This window comes from Sander vitreus, chromosome 24 (assembly GCF_031162955.1).
Source record: "Sander vitreus isolate 19-12246 chromosome 24, sanVit1, whole genome shotgun sequence".
Taxonomy (NCBI): Eukaryota; Metazoa; Chordata; class Actinopteri; order Perciformes; family Percidae; genus Sander; species Sander vitreus.
The window spans coordinates 4,258,201-4,272,262 of NC_135878.1; the positions used below are offsets into that span (position 1 = coordinate 4,258,201).

The 14,062-nt window shown below is 43.0% G+C and overlaps 1 protein-coding gene across 9 annotated transcripts in view; it reads right to left on the minus strand.

The window, feature by feature from the left end:
- The window catches only part of LOC144512732 (R3H domain-containing protein 1-like), a 46,471-nt gene that overhangs the window by 6,393 nt on the left and 26,016 nt on the right, over nt 1-14,062 (minus strand). For 5 of the 9 annotated variants that reach the window (XM_078243623.1, XM_078243619.1, XM_078243626.1 and 2 more), the window contains 14 exons: nt 13,787-13,927; nt 13,409-13,517; nt 13,160-13,255; nt 12,694-12,719; nt 12,350-12,403; nt 11,268-11,500; nt 9,341-9,610; nt 8,635-8,789; nt 8,122-8,235; nt 6,848-7,195; nt 6,535-6,661; nt 3,491-3,648; nt 3,009-3,190; nt 289-392 (listed from right to left, as the gene is read on the minus strand). In XM_078243623.1, the coding sequence (XP_078099749.1) occupies nt 289-392; nt 3,009-3,190; nt 3,491-3,648; nt 6,535-6,661; nt 6,848-7,195; nt 8,122-8,235; nt 8,635-8,789; nt 9,341-9,610; nt 11,268-11,500; nt 12,350-12,403; nt 12,694-12,719; nt 13,160-13,255; nt 13,409-13,517; nt 13,787-13,927 (2,117 nt within the window). The remainder of the gene's footprint in view (nt 1-288; nt 393-3,008; nt 3,191-3,490; nt 3,649-6,534; nt 6,662-6,847; nt 7,196-8,121; nt 8,236-8,634; nt 8,790-9,340; nt 9,611-11,267; nt 11,501-12,349; nt 12,404-12,693; nt 12,720-13,159; nt 13,256-13,408; nt 13,518-13,786; nt 13,928-14,062) is intronic. The other 4 variants (XM_078243620.1, XM_078243622.1, XM_078243621.1 and 1 more) reach the window with 4 other exon arrangements.

Genomic DNA, 14,062 nt, shown 5'->3' on the forward strand with positions numbered 1-14,062 from the left:
TTGAAAATCCGGAGTGTAAATCTAATCATGCTTCCGACGCACATACAACTGCAAAGTGAACCCAGGGAAGATGATTTCATTATGAAGCCCGGGTGGTAGCTGTGAAGGAATACATTCTGCAGTTATTGAGATATGGGGGAATATAAAGGATGTCGGAGTGCTGGCAGTGGTGGGGAATCTCCAGGGCAGCTAATGTCAGAGACTGAAAAGTGATGCTGCAGCACATCACTACGCGCTTAAATCTGGACCTCGGATTGGGCTGTGGTTGGCCGTCGGAGGGGAGTGTACCTGCATACTGCTGGCCTGGGTGCTGCTGGGAGACGCAGGGGGACGAGGTCTGAGGAAACTGGAGCTGCTCCATCATCTGGGCAGGCAGGAAACTCACTGTTGAACTGTGAATGAACACACAGAGGAAAGGGTTTTAGAACAGCGTTCAAACTTTTTTTTTTTTTAATAGCACAATTTAATACTTGTATAAAAAGGTGATAGGGATGGATCACAGGATGATAAGGCCTAGAAATGTTAGCCATCTACATTAATCTATTGACATTTCCATCACATTTTTGTCAGTACTCAAGCAGTATAGAACAATTAGAGCGGCAGCTAATAGTCTGCAACTATTTTGATAATTGATTAACCGTTTTAATTCTTCAAGCAAAACAATTGATGGTTCCAGCTTCTCAAATTTAAGAATTTGCTGCTCGTTATCGTCTTACAGTATATTAAATGAATGTATTTGGGTTTTGGACTGTTGCTTTGAAAACAGAATTTGATGCCATCAACTTGTGATGTTTGTCTTGTATAGAAAAATAAAAAAACTAATCTGCAAATAATCGACCATATAAATGATGGTTAGGTGGTTATAGTTGTAGCCCCACTACCAATACTTCCTAATAATATCATTAATTCATCATTAAACACCACTTACACCTGGATAAGCAGCAGAAAATTAATGGGTAGATCATACCCTGTATAAGGTTTAAAATGTTGCCAAATTTGTCAGCAGAAGTGCTTCTGGCACTCCAAAGCCTGAGCACCTCAAGAAAAAAAAAAAGTCCAATATGATGCTTACACCTCAGAAGTGATCAGAGAATCGCTTCCAAACCTGCACAGACGTAAATCTCCAGAAGCTCAGCGATCTTAACACTTCAGCTGGGGGTATTACATTTGAAATTTAACTTTAAGTCAATCTGCAAAGCAGGTGCTCTGCTCAGTAAGCAACCTGCCCGCAGGGACTCGCGTACAGCTGGTGAAAAAGCTGGCTGCAGGTGGACAGTCGGGCCTCGCGGGAGAACACTGAGCCGTTCGAACACTGACGCATAAATCATTTCCACACTGACTGCCCTACTAAAGCAGCCTCATTTTACAGCTGGGAAAAAGAGAGAGTGACCTCTCTTCTCATGTGTATGTGTGTGTGTGTGTGCGCACACATTGTTCTTCTGCAGGTGATGACTACAGTACATGTCTGTTTCATGTCTGGTGTTGATGTATACGAGCATGCACAATGGTCCCAGTAGTGCTCCCTCTCACCAGTATCCAGATTGATTGGGTCCATGGAGGTAGAAACTAATTACATGTTTTGCTTTCTGTGAACTAGTTCTATCAATCAGCTTATAATGAGAGAGAGCACAGCGCTCACCACTACTTGGCACCAGCAGTAATGGACGACGACGACTCCGGCTCTTTGAGAGTCGAAATTCATCACCAATACGCAGACCCGAAAAGCATCACCCAAAGCAGCGCGCTAATAACCCCCCCCCCCCACAGTGAACAAAGATGACCTTGGCTCGGTGGTGCTTTGGGGACGCACTCATCATGCTTGTTAGGTCTATAAATAAGAGGCACCTTTAGGAGTGAGAAAAAGCAGCTAGTACCTGCAAATCGGTTTCTGGGACAAAGTACATCCACAGGCGAGCTAATCATTTCACCTAAACCTGATTAAAGCAACTTCAGCTATTAGAAACTGGCATTATAAAAGGATGAACATAAATCAAAGTAAGTTTATTATCAGTGTAAATGTAACTTCATTCTGGAGGAAAAAGGCTGAACCAGAAAGTGTTTTTACATTTTAGACAGCTTTATGCCTTTAGAATTATTATTGAATTGATCATTGAAACTGGCTTATGAAAGAAATCATAAACATAAAATGTGCAATAAACTAATTACTCCCATATATCAAAGTACTGATGTGCATGTACACTGCTGCATTTGAACAATATCTTTATGCAATAAAACAACTTAAACTTAAATCTAAAATACTATATCATACTGGGCTCCTTAAAACGGATTGAGTTACAAAAACTCAGGGTTCAGATGCATTTTAACCAATACTTTTCCATGACTTTTTGGCAAATTTCCATGACTATGTATTCTTGAAAATGTCAGTCGACATTATACAATAAGAACAAAAATCTGTGTTAAAGTTTACCCTCAGAGGTTTAACAATAAAATGAATGACAATTAATGTAGTTCATAGTGGGATTCGTAGTATCGCGCCCTGAATAGAACGTTGAGGTTAAGACGACGTGAAAATACATTTTTTATTAAATGATTTTTCTTTTATTAATCACATATTATTATGCTGTGTTAAAAGAAATTCCATGACTTTTCCAAAACTTTCTGGGTCTTTATATTTTTCCAAAACCTTCCCAGGCCTGGAATTTGCATTTTTCTAATTTCATAACTTTTCCAGGTTTTTTCAAAACGTATGAACCCTGAAAACTGTTAAAGAGTTGACATGGATGGATGGATGTTCAAATAATGTGTAACCAGTACATGCTTGTACTGTATGTGTTCATTTTTGTGTCTCTTGAAAAGAGATATTGATCTCGATGAGACTTCCTGTTTCAATAAAAGAATAAATAAAAAGACAAAAAATCATTCATCTTTTATCTTTGGTGAGTCACATGCTCTTTCTGTTGCATTTGATGCTGGTACAGTACATTCATTTCCATTCACATTTGAAAAAAAATAACTTGATATATCGCATAATTATGCTGTTTCATTACTTTTGGAACATTTGCAGAGTGTCCGTGTTGTTTAACCTGAGATGGTACCTCATGGTGGTGTGCTGGTTAGGGGGGAGCAGGCTGTAGCAGGGCTGCATGCCAGCAACAGCCACCGCCCCCTGTCCTGGCTGACAGGACACAAACACTGGCTGCTGGTACGTCTGCTGTGGCACAGAGACCTGCTGCAGGAAAAAAGGTTGGAAAACAGCGGTTAAACATCTACACATTTTTTGTATTCTCCTTACTGTTAAAAGACGAATAACTCAAAAGTTTGTTTTCTCCATTAATCTTAGGCACACTTTTATTTTGGAAGCTCTCTTCTCTTCCTGTGTCTTGACAAGAATAAAGAGCTACCAGCAGCCTCCTTTGAGAACAATTCCATTCATACCAAAATGAACTGCATGCTCTTTTTCATCTTTACACTGTTAATATTAATCTGACACTCAACGGGAAAGCTTGCAGGCATCTCGTCATCTAAATACCTGATAAGACTGCATTGGAGGGTACTGGACCATCATGCCTTGCATCTGGTTACCCATATTGCTTTGCTGGTTGCCAGTGAGAGCGACGGTGGATGTTGGCTGCATGCCCACTATGGTCTGGTAGCTGGATGCTGGGTTTGGCATCATGGCTTGGTGCACTGAGGCAAAATTAGAAAAAGGCACAACGCTGTGACCGAATGAAAAGAGACTCCTGATAGGAACATAGTGATGGTAACACAACACTGCAATTAATATTCACGACTCCTATGAAACACAGCCAGAGACAGCACTGATAAAAGCTTGCTTATCAAGACTTTATAGATTTTTTTAAAGGGAAATTTGTAGGAGAACAAAAGAAGGAGATTCAAAGATTGTCGAAGTCTGAGCTTGGCTCGGGGAGTAGAGCTGTTACAGCTAAGCAGGTTTGAGGCACTCGGAATAAATGAGAAAGTCAATATATTTGATTTAGCCTGCGGTGGCCTGAACCTGCAACCTGAGTGGCCGAACCGCTCCTTCGCCGCAACAAAAAACAACTTCCACTTCAACGAGTGATTAGGTTCAGGGGTAAACGGAGAATGGGAACACATTTCTCCAGTACTACTTAAAAACCCATTTAGAGCGCCGGGAGAAGATGACACACACGGATCTGTCCATTTTCCAAAAGGCCTAAAATGGCGGCGCTTATTCCTCGCCGGAGGGGAAGGGGAGATTCAGACACTTAAATGTCAAGGTGACAAAAAGAGACATTTGAAAATACGGTCCCTTGTGACACACACACATGCGGTATTCCAAGGGACAAAGGAGAGGACGTCCTTTTGTGAAGGTGTCTTTACAGTCTGCCGCCCTGGGAGAAAAGTACAACGAGACAATGAGAGTGCTCAGCGAGGAACAGAGAGGGGGAGGACTATTTTTATCCAGCCTCATCTCCCACCTTCACTCACAAACCAAGCATGAAATGACAGTAATATCAAAAACGCACCCCATTTTATTCCATTCCAGCAGATGAGGGACGATTTTGACTTCTTTACTTCGGAAATTCCTTCTTATGTCTGTGGATTTGAGCCATCCAGTGAGGACAGGCTGAGACCAATTAGGAGGAAGTTTTTGCTTTGCATGCACACGCTCCATCCTCCGCGCCTTGTGCCGACCGTCTAGCAATGGCGGGATTACTGCATATTCTGCATGTGAGGAGTGAGGGGCTGAAAAAGAGACCGGTTCACTGTGAGATTCATAAAGGCCTCTCAGACAGCGTCCCGGCCCCGCATTCCGCCTCTCAAGACTCAATGTGCTTCCTCTTTGGTATTAAATCATACTTCAAAGCCTGAAAACCATTAAGATGAAAAGGAATCCTGTCTTGAAAGGCCCAGGCAGCTGACTATCTACCTGCCTCATTTGTAGGGCTGGGTATCGTTCAAAAATATTTCTACCGGTACCAATAACAATACCGTGACTTCGATACCGGTTCCTAAACAATACTTTTTTGGATACCAATTGAATAAAACAAAAAGAAATTACAACATTACGGCACAAATTTTTGATTTATTTTTCAGCTCCTACTACGTGAGCCCAGTCTCTACAGCGCGTAACGTACAGTTTTTCTGTGTGCTTATTGGCTCACAGACGCAGATGAGATTTACTTTAGGTATTGAAACTTGAATGACGAGGCATTTTTCGATACTCGATACTTTAGATGCAATCAGGTCGGTGCCTAAAAAGTATTGAATACAGTACACAGCCCTACTCATTTGACCCATAATAGATACTGCAGGCTTTATATCCAGTGTCCAATGTTTTAACCTGGCTGCATGTGCATATTTTATGTAGTGTTTTAACTGTTTGCTAGTATGATTCAAAATGTGAGGTATCTCAGGGTTTTCCCATCATGGTCATTTCTTTCATGTAACTTCCATTGAAAGTAGGATTGTGGCATTTTCTTCCCAGCGGTGACAAATCAACTCTGGCATCACCAAACGGTAAAGAGGAAGGAAGACAAATCCCAATGACCATGACTGAAGCCGCAGCAAAGAGTGTAAACACAAGTACATACATACAGTAATACATAAGTTTCTCTGCGGACCCTGATTGCGCCATCAGAGAATTCCCACTGACTACTTATTTATTATGTGTGAACCCGCTACACTATATGTACCTTTAGTTGGTCGTGTGTGTGTGTGTGTGTGTGTGTGTGTGTGTGTGTGTGTGTGTATATATATATATTTTCTTAGGCACTGAAGTCATTTTTCTCAGTTTCCCTGAGAAATAATTGCTGTCCTGTCTTTTGTAGGTCAGCTTCATTTGTCCGCTGTCTGTTCCCCGGGTCCCCAGCAGGGAAGACGCATTTGCAGCCTACAGATGACAGAATAGTGCCGCAGCCACTTACAGAGACGTGTGTGTGCACCAGCGTGCGCGTGTGTGAGAGTGTGAGAAAGACTAAGCAGGAGCTAACAATCTCAACTCCTGTGGTGAAGGGGGGGGAATCACCAGAATAATCAAGTGGATGTCTCCCGGGGAGACATCTGAACTCGTAAAAACGAATAAACTGAGGAAAGAAAGGGAGAAACATTTGTCCTTCAGTAGAGCAGTCGGACTGCGGCTGGCATAGCTCCCTTGTGAAGAAACATACAAGAAGAACAACAACAACAAATAAATACTATCTAAGAGCTGAAAGTGAGAAGTCAAACTATCTGTTTAACAGCAAGGCTCTTGGCAACATGAAGTCTGAAAAATCAAGGAAAAATCCATTGCTTTACATCAGAGAGTGCAGACCTCGTTCATTAAAACATCCTTTGATTTGTCTTTAGATCCACCATGTAACTTTTTCAAAGCCATGTTTGAAGAAGTTGAATAAGCTTTGGTCTATCACAGAAAACTGGAGAAAAGATGGGTAACCTGCTATTTCTTTGGCATCCAGGTGTGTTTGTTATAAAAACAACTTTTACCAGTTTATATTGACAATTTAATGTATCAAAAGAAAAAAAGAAAAATTTGGGGGAGATTCTCTCTTAAAAAACATGGATCTTCTTTAAAAACGACCGTGTGCATACCTTGTTGCTGGGGCAGGTGTTGGCTCTGGGGGCAGTTATAGGACAGCGGGTTGACAGGGGGCCGGTAGTGCTGCTGCTGGCTGGAGCAGTGGGGGTGGTGGGCTGAAGAGCAGTAACACGCAGACATCTGGAAGAGACACACAATACGAGTTCAAGGACTGTGTGACAGATCAGCACTCCCGTTTGAATCCACTTCCCAGCAAGAGGAGAAATTAAGGATTAGTCATAAAGCTGGTTCTCCACTGCGGGAGTGATCCGCGGTCGACCAATGACCACACTTTGAAACAGTTAGCATGATTTTAGACGTCCCTACCTGCTGGACAGGCTGATGGATGTAGGTGTGTTGCTGGAGCAGCTGCTGGTTCAGGGTGGATCCAGAAAAAGCAGCAGGGCCCGAGGTGGAACTGGGATAGGTGTGGTTGGGGCCCTGGGTCGGGACAGGCTGACCCTGCAGCACCCCTGGGGGTCCTCCTGATGGCCCTGCCACCATGTAGCTAGCAACCTGTTGCTGCTGCTGCGGAGCTCCCTGCAGTACCATCTGGGAGGGGTGGTGGTGGTATACAGCCGGATAGTGGCGGGCGTCTGGAGCTGAAGCCCCACTGTTGCCGGGCGGCTGCTGCGCCAGAGTCATGTGACTGAACTGGGCGTTGAGGGCGTCAGGCTGGAGAGAGAATTTAGTGTTGAAACACATTTTACTCACTCAATGTGCTCAGAATTTGGATCAATACAGTTCCGACCTCCTTGGACAGTCAGATGATTCCTAAGCTAAGCGTTGAATCAAAGCCACTTGCTAAATGAAGGTTCAAACAAACGCAGAGAGTTTAAATCTGACCCAGGTCTGCAGAGACCAGCAGAGTCTAAAGTGAACTATTTATGTGCATCACCACCGCACGCCAGTTCAGGTCATTTCTGACATGTTGGAAAAGTAGTGTTTTTGGTCATGGATTATTCAGCGCTAACATCTGGTGATGAATTAAATATTTATGGAACTTTCCACAGGCATAATTAGTCACAGAGGCATGTCTTTCACTAAAACCGGGTCAAAAATGAGGTTAAGTGAATGCATGATCTATATATGTGGGTACTGGCTCCTGCTGGATTTAAATACACCTTCCCACTCAATAAAACAAACTGAATAGTTAAGTGGGGGAATAATAAGGTGTTTTGAAGTTTGAAAAGGTGAGATAATGCTTGATTTTAGATACCATTGATAGCAATCTTGTTGAGCCAAACCTGTTAAAAACACTGAATGGGGATAGCAAACTCTGCTTGCTACGTAGTATTGAATATAACATAACATATGTGGCCAATAATGGATCTAAATTTTAAATATATCACAAAAGATAATTAATCAAGGAGCTCATTAAAAAAGGCAAATAGATACAGTATGAAGATCTGAGTCGAAATAGAGCGCAGAGTATTTCTTTAGCTCGACACAAGCTTCCTGGACATCTGTGTCAGTTTCATTTATTCATTTAACTGCTCAGAGAAAAGTCTAGAAATAAACTGTTAATGAGCCAGGTCTGACAGGAGAAGGAGAGCGGGGGAGGGGAAGAATAATAAAATGGAAGAAAAGGAGTTCTGTACCACAGTGTACTGTTGGTTATGACAGACGGGCAGGAACTGAGAAGGAGGAAGAGGATACGAGACCGTTGGGTTGTGAACAGGCTCAGAGGACAGCTGGAGAGGAGGACAGATCGGCTGAGGAGGTAAGAAGAAGAAGAAATGGACAGAGGGACAGGAGATGAGACTGGAGGAAGGACGCTAGTAAAACGGTGGGAGCTTCAATTGGCCATTTTACCGAACCCCGTTTAGGTTTTCACTTTTAATGTAACAAGAGAAAAAGGCCTTTAGGATGAGGACTGATGGGTTTGGCGAATGTAACACTATCTCAGGTAACATTGGCTGGTGCTGCTGGAGGGGTTGTCGATGGGTCAATTAAATAGCTTAAAGAAGCTCCTACCAACCTACTATCAGCTCCCATTTCAGCACAATAAGTTAGTGAGGTTAGAGAGAGTTAGAAAAAAACAACACTGGAGTCTTTACAGGATTTCAATTTGAATGAGTCCTGCTGAAAAATGTAGCCCCGTCCCCACTGACCTGAGGGTGGAGGTGATTGGTTGGCTGCTGCTGTGTCGGGACAGGGATTGGCTGCTGTGGGGTTTTCCCCTGCTGTGGGTTCCTGCCAGCAGCGGGGGCGACAGAGGCCGGGTTATAAACTACGGCGCTGCCATCGGGGTGGATGAAAGGCTTGCCTGTCAAATTTAATTCATAAGAGACCAAAAACCACAGTGATGTGAACTGCGCAAACACACACTAATAATGAATCATCATCACAAAAAAAGGAAACACTTGAATTATGCTCATGGTGACAGGGAGGGACACACCCAAACATGGTCCATGAGAGGAGAGGCAACAGGAATTAACAACCTTGGCAGCATTTGAAGTTCAGTTTGCAGCTCAAAAGTGTACAACTGGCCCACGATGAATATTTACACATTTCTCCCATCTGTTCAGTGCATTTTGATCAGCGTGCTCTGGTCGGACTACTAATTTGACAGACAAACCGAGTGCAGCCCCATGCCAACCTGTAATTCTGTCCCCGAGTCATGGATAATTCATTAGTAAACCAAAATTACAAGACATGAAAATGTATTTTTTTGCTTCGATTTAATGCAGCAGATTGAGATTGGGTCACCGCCCCTCAAGAACAAAATCCTGTGCCTTTGTGTGATTTTTGATTTTAATGAGATGGACTTTCACATTGAAACTTTTCATCTTCGCATGGAGGTATCCCATCACCCACCTGTGTGTGGGTTGACCAGAACGCTGCCGGGTGGTATCCCTGAGGCTTCCAGCGGCAACACGTAAAAGTTTGTTGCGTCTGTAGCTGATGGTGGCTGTGACGGGACGCTCTTGATCATCTCAGGGTGTCCAGAGCTTCTAGTGTCAGCGGCTATGTGGATTAAGGGTGCGCCGGGGATGTTGGACCAGGACGGGGCTGAAACTGGGAGAGGCAGCTGGGGACGGGATAGAGAGCTGGACGAGGAGCCGACGCTGCTGCACGATTCTGAACCTGAGGAACGGCAGAACAATGAGATTATAACATTCTTCCTACGTCTCCCAGAATGACTTCAAGATGGCTTTTGAGAGGAGGAGCATTAACGTGTTGCTTTCAGCTTGCTAGTTATTCAAGTGGGTGAATAGCGTTGATGGTGATGATGAAGCAGTCTTGCTAATAAAGCAACCTCTCTGGTGGCTGCACAAGCAACTGTTGATGGAGAAATTGGTATCTGTGCACCGTCTGTTATGGATTTCCCCCTGTATAATTACCGAATGGCGATTGTACAAAGACGTTTTTTGGGAGGAGGGATTGGCATCGCAATCTAGTGTTTAGAAGAGTTTAGAAGTTTACAATTGCAGGAAATGGAAATGAAGTGCCTTAAAACTTTACCTAAGTATTTGAGTAAATTTAGTTCCCACCGCTGGATTTAAAATGAGGGAAAATTAATGACAAATGTCATTACTTTGACATTTTCAAATTTCAGTTGATTGAGAGCAATTTTACTTTCATCATATATAAGCTCCTATTTACAGGGAGAGATGGTGTGAAGAGGTTAAGAGATGTTATTCAAGGGCTTAGGCGAAGGGCAAATGCAGCCGAACACGGCAGCACAGGAGAAATGTCTCCTCAACTCATACTCCCAAAACACAAAGTGAGGGCAGCCAGCCGCCTCGTAAACAACTTAAAAAACTGCTCAGGCAAGAAGCCTGCTGCTGCTGCTGTTACACCTCTGTGTAAAAAAAATAAATAACCAGGAGATTAGCAAGAAGAGAAAAACGCCAGACAGAAACGGTGGCGGTAAACAAAATGGAGAGCAGAGGCCAACCAAGGACTTCTACCCTGCATTCACTGAGATAAAGAAGACAAATCCACAGTAAAGAACACTTTCCTCTAATCTTAGCCAATCTAGTTACAAATGTATCATATTGTGGAGTAAGTACCTGCAGCCCTAACTGCATCTCAGTGATACTTTGCACATTCTGCAGTAACTCCTCACCGCTAGGTTTTACACTATTGCTGCTACAACACTTTTTAAAAGGGCCTCTTCCATCACCGTGTTGCTGTACGGTCATTAATTTTGACAGCTGCCCGGCTACAGGGCGGCCCACAGATTTTACTAACAATGGGAGGACAACAAACATTTGCTCTGAAGACAACTCAGAAGCCCTGAATGCCAGAGGAGTTTGCTTGGAGCTCAATACGCAAAATGCCTATTTTTGCTCCTCATTTATCCAATTAGGATACTTCGTCATGCTGGGACACAGAGTTTCCTCTCCCTTCTCTGAGAGACTGAATGAATGAATGAATGAATGAATGAATGAATGAATTACATGCACATGAGAGAAATCCTTCCATCTACAATCAGAAAATAGCTGTACAATGTAATCTGCCTCGTTTTAAAACAACCAATCACGAAAACAGCTGAATCTGAAAAAAACATGGAGGTGGTTTCTCCTCAGAAAAACAGAACAATAAAAAACTGTATATGGCAGAATATTGACTGCTACACTTTGAAAGTGCAAGTAGATGCAGTTTTTTTGCATTTACGGCGGCCTCACTAAGGTATTTTTTCACAGTTTCATTTAAAACAAAGTGAGGACATTATGAGGTAAATGAGTCTCTAAACATTGTAGTACAGCTCTACTCCAGCTCTCTCCATCCCTCTTGCCTGTTTTGGAGAGCCTCCCGGTGCTCTTGCTGCTGGCCGTGCTGTCCCCTCGGACCAGGCCGGGGGAAATGCCGCTGAAGCTGCTGGCCTTTGTGATGGGGGGCCGCGGGGCGAGCCGGTTGGAGCTGTCCGAGCTGTCGGTGCTGCTCCACGGCCGAGGCTCGCTGTGCCGCGGCATCGTTTCCGTCTCGGAGCTGCTCTGCCGGCTGGCGCCTGACCGGCCGGCCCTCAGCCTGGAGAAAGAGAGAGCATTTGATTTGAAAATATTGAAATGCTAATTTTAATCTCATTTTATAATTCTGTTCCTATCTATAATGCAACACGCTCAAAAATGCTAAATAGTGTAGACCCAACTTCTGCAACATGTCCTAAATCAGAAAGAGCTACATCACTGATCATATCACAGTACCTGCACACACATCTTGATGAATCGTTTGATCCATAAATTGTCAAAAATAGTAAAAGAATGTCCATCACAAATTCACTAAGTTGACATGTTTAAATTGCTTTTTTTGTGACCAAAGACATTTAGCCTTAGATCATAAAACATTTAACAGCATTTGCATTTCAAATGCTGGAACAGCAGACTTCTTTTGGCAGTTTTGGTTTTAAATATGACTTTCAATTTAATCAATTATCAAAACAGTTGCTTATATATTGTCCAATTGCTCAGCTCTAATCTTAAAATTTGTAAGTAACTAATAAGTTAATCTTTTGCCACAAAATTACACATGAAAAAGTGGGGGGAAAAAAAACACAAAACAAAACCAGACACCTGCATAACACTGTTTAAAAGAAATATGGCCTGTGGTCTTCCTGTTGGACCATATTCAGCAATGTAGATTTAGCTATAACAAGACTGCATCTTCTCCCAACAAACATGGTATAATTGCCAAGCTTTGGTTGAAACAGGCCATCCCACATGGGCAGCAAATCCCATTTAACAGAAGCTTTCCTGAGCAGCAAAAACAAATCCTCAGATCAGCACGCCGATTAAGGCAGACGGGCGATTCAAAGGGTTTTCTCTGCCTGCGGTTCAGCCTCTGAAAGAGCTGAATGATGTGCGGCGGGGGCGGACCTACCTGAACATTTGCCGCCTCTGTTGGGTGCTCATGCATGCGCCTTCATCCTGAGCACTGAAGGGAGAAGAGAGGTATTACAGAACAGGCGCTGACAAAATGAGATATCCACCATTTTAAAAACATGACAGAGCTGACGCTAATTGCTGCTCTGACAGGAACACTATAAAAGTGATAGAACATCATTTAAAGTAGAGCTTTAGTTACACTTTAAAAGGATCTATCGGTTCTACTCTGGCCAATTAACTGACATTTCTTCATCCATGTTAGCTCTTTTTGAACCAAACTTATTGCTCAATGAGAGGTGAAGCAAAGTCAGTGGTTATTAATGGCATAGTACGACTTACCTTCTATCTAGTATGAAGTGATCTCCCTGTGGGTGGAAATGAAAGTTAGTCAATTCCAGTGGTGCAGATGATTAACAGGACAGTTTGTTCTTATTGTTATCTTGAATGCTTCTCTCTTTGCATTTACTGAAAGCCACGTTTCATGGCTCTGTGCATTAAAAATCCTCCTGAATATGACTACAGCATTGATCAATTTATCAACAAATATATATATATAAAAAAATAAATAAATGTTGTTGCATTGACAGGTGCTTGGACCCCGGTGTACCCTCTTACAGGTCTAGTTATAAATTGGACTTTATTCATTTGGCTTCACATCAGAGGGAACCTAGTCTAGAAATTCATAAATCCAGCAGTGGTAATTGGTAGCAAGAAATCTACTGAATTTGCACATGAATAGAAACGACACAAAGATTTGTGCAACATGCCCCCCCCCCCCAACCCCGCCTACACAAACAGCTCTCACATCATGTGCAAATATCCTTTCTCTGGCTCGCTGGTACTCCTCCTCCCTCTCCTCCATCGATTTGCTCCTCTTGTCAGCTTTCAAACGCATTCGAATCTGGCAAGGACACACAACACACAACACACACACACACACACACACACCTTTAGCAGCTATGTCAGGGACGCCAGATTGTCCCACTCTTACCAACATGTCAGAAATGAAAGTAACAGCTTGGTGAAAAACACACATGCGCACGCAAACACCTACCGTGCTGTCTTCACGATCAAAGCTGGAGTTGTCTCGTTTTAGAATGTAGCGTTTCTGAAAATCGTCTGCCCTGTCATCCTTGATGTGCTCTGAGAATTTCTGATCGGGTCTGTCGGTGGGGGATTTCACACGAGTTTTAGTGCCAGCTTAATTTCAGGCAGATGCAGACAGCAACATATGTTAACCAACAAGCAGGGCAGGAAAGTAACTGATCTGTCAACGGATTGCAACAGCTAAAAGTTCACCACCAATTAACTAGCTAAGTGATAGTGTAGTATAATGAGAGGTCTGATAATAATATAATTCATATAATGATTTTACTCTAATACGGTCAGTAAACTTGGAAGAAGATCACCAAAAGACCAAAAAGAGGCTCACATTCTAGTGTTGGTGGTTTTGTTAATCACCACGGACTTTCCACTGGGGTCCACATTGTGGTCCATGCCAAAGTAGGCTGCCACCCGATGTAGCAGCATCCTGTGGTAGGACGTCATGGGTGGGAACTTTCTCTTTTGGCTTCTAGGAGGGACACACACATGGTTGAAAAGTTTAAGTGATGTTGATATGCTTGGAGAAAAAAAAACATCAGTCGCAATCCCAGTCTGAAATGAGGAGTTAAGCAAGAAAGGCTCGCCTGTTTTATCTGGTAGGAGT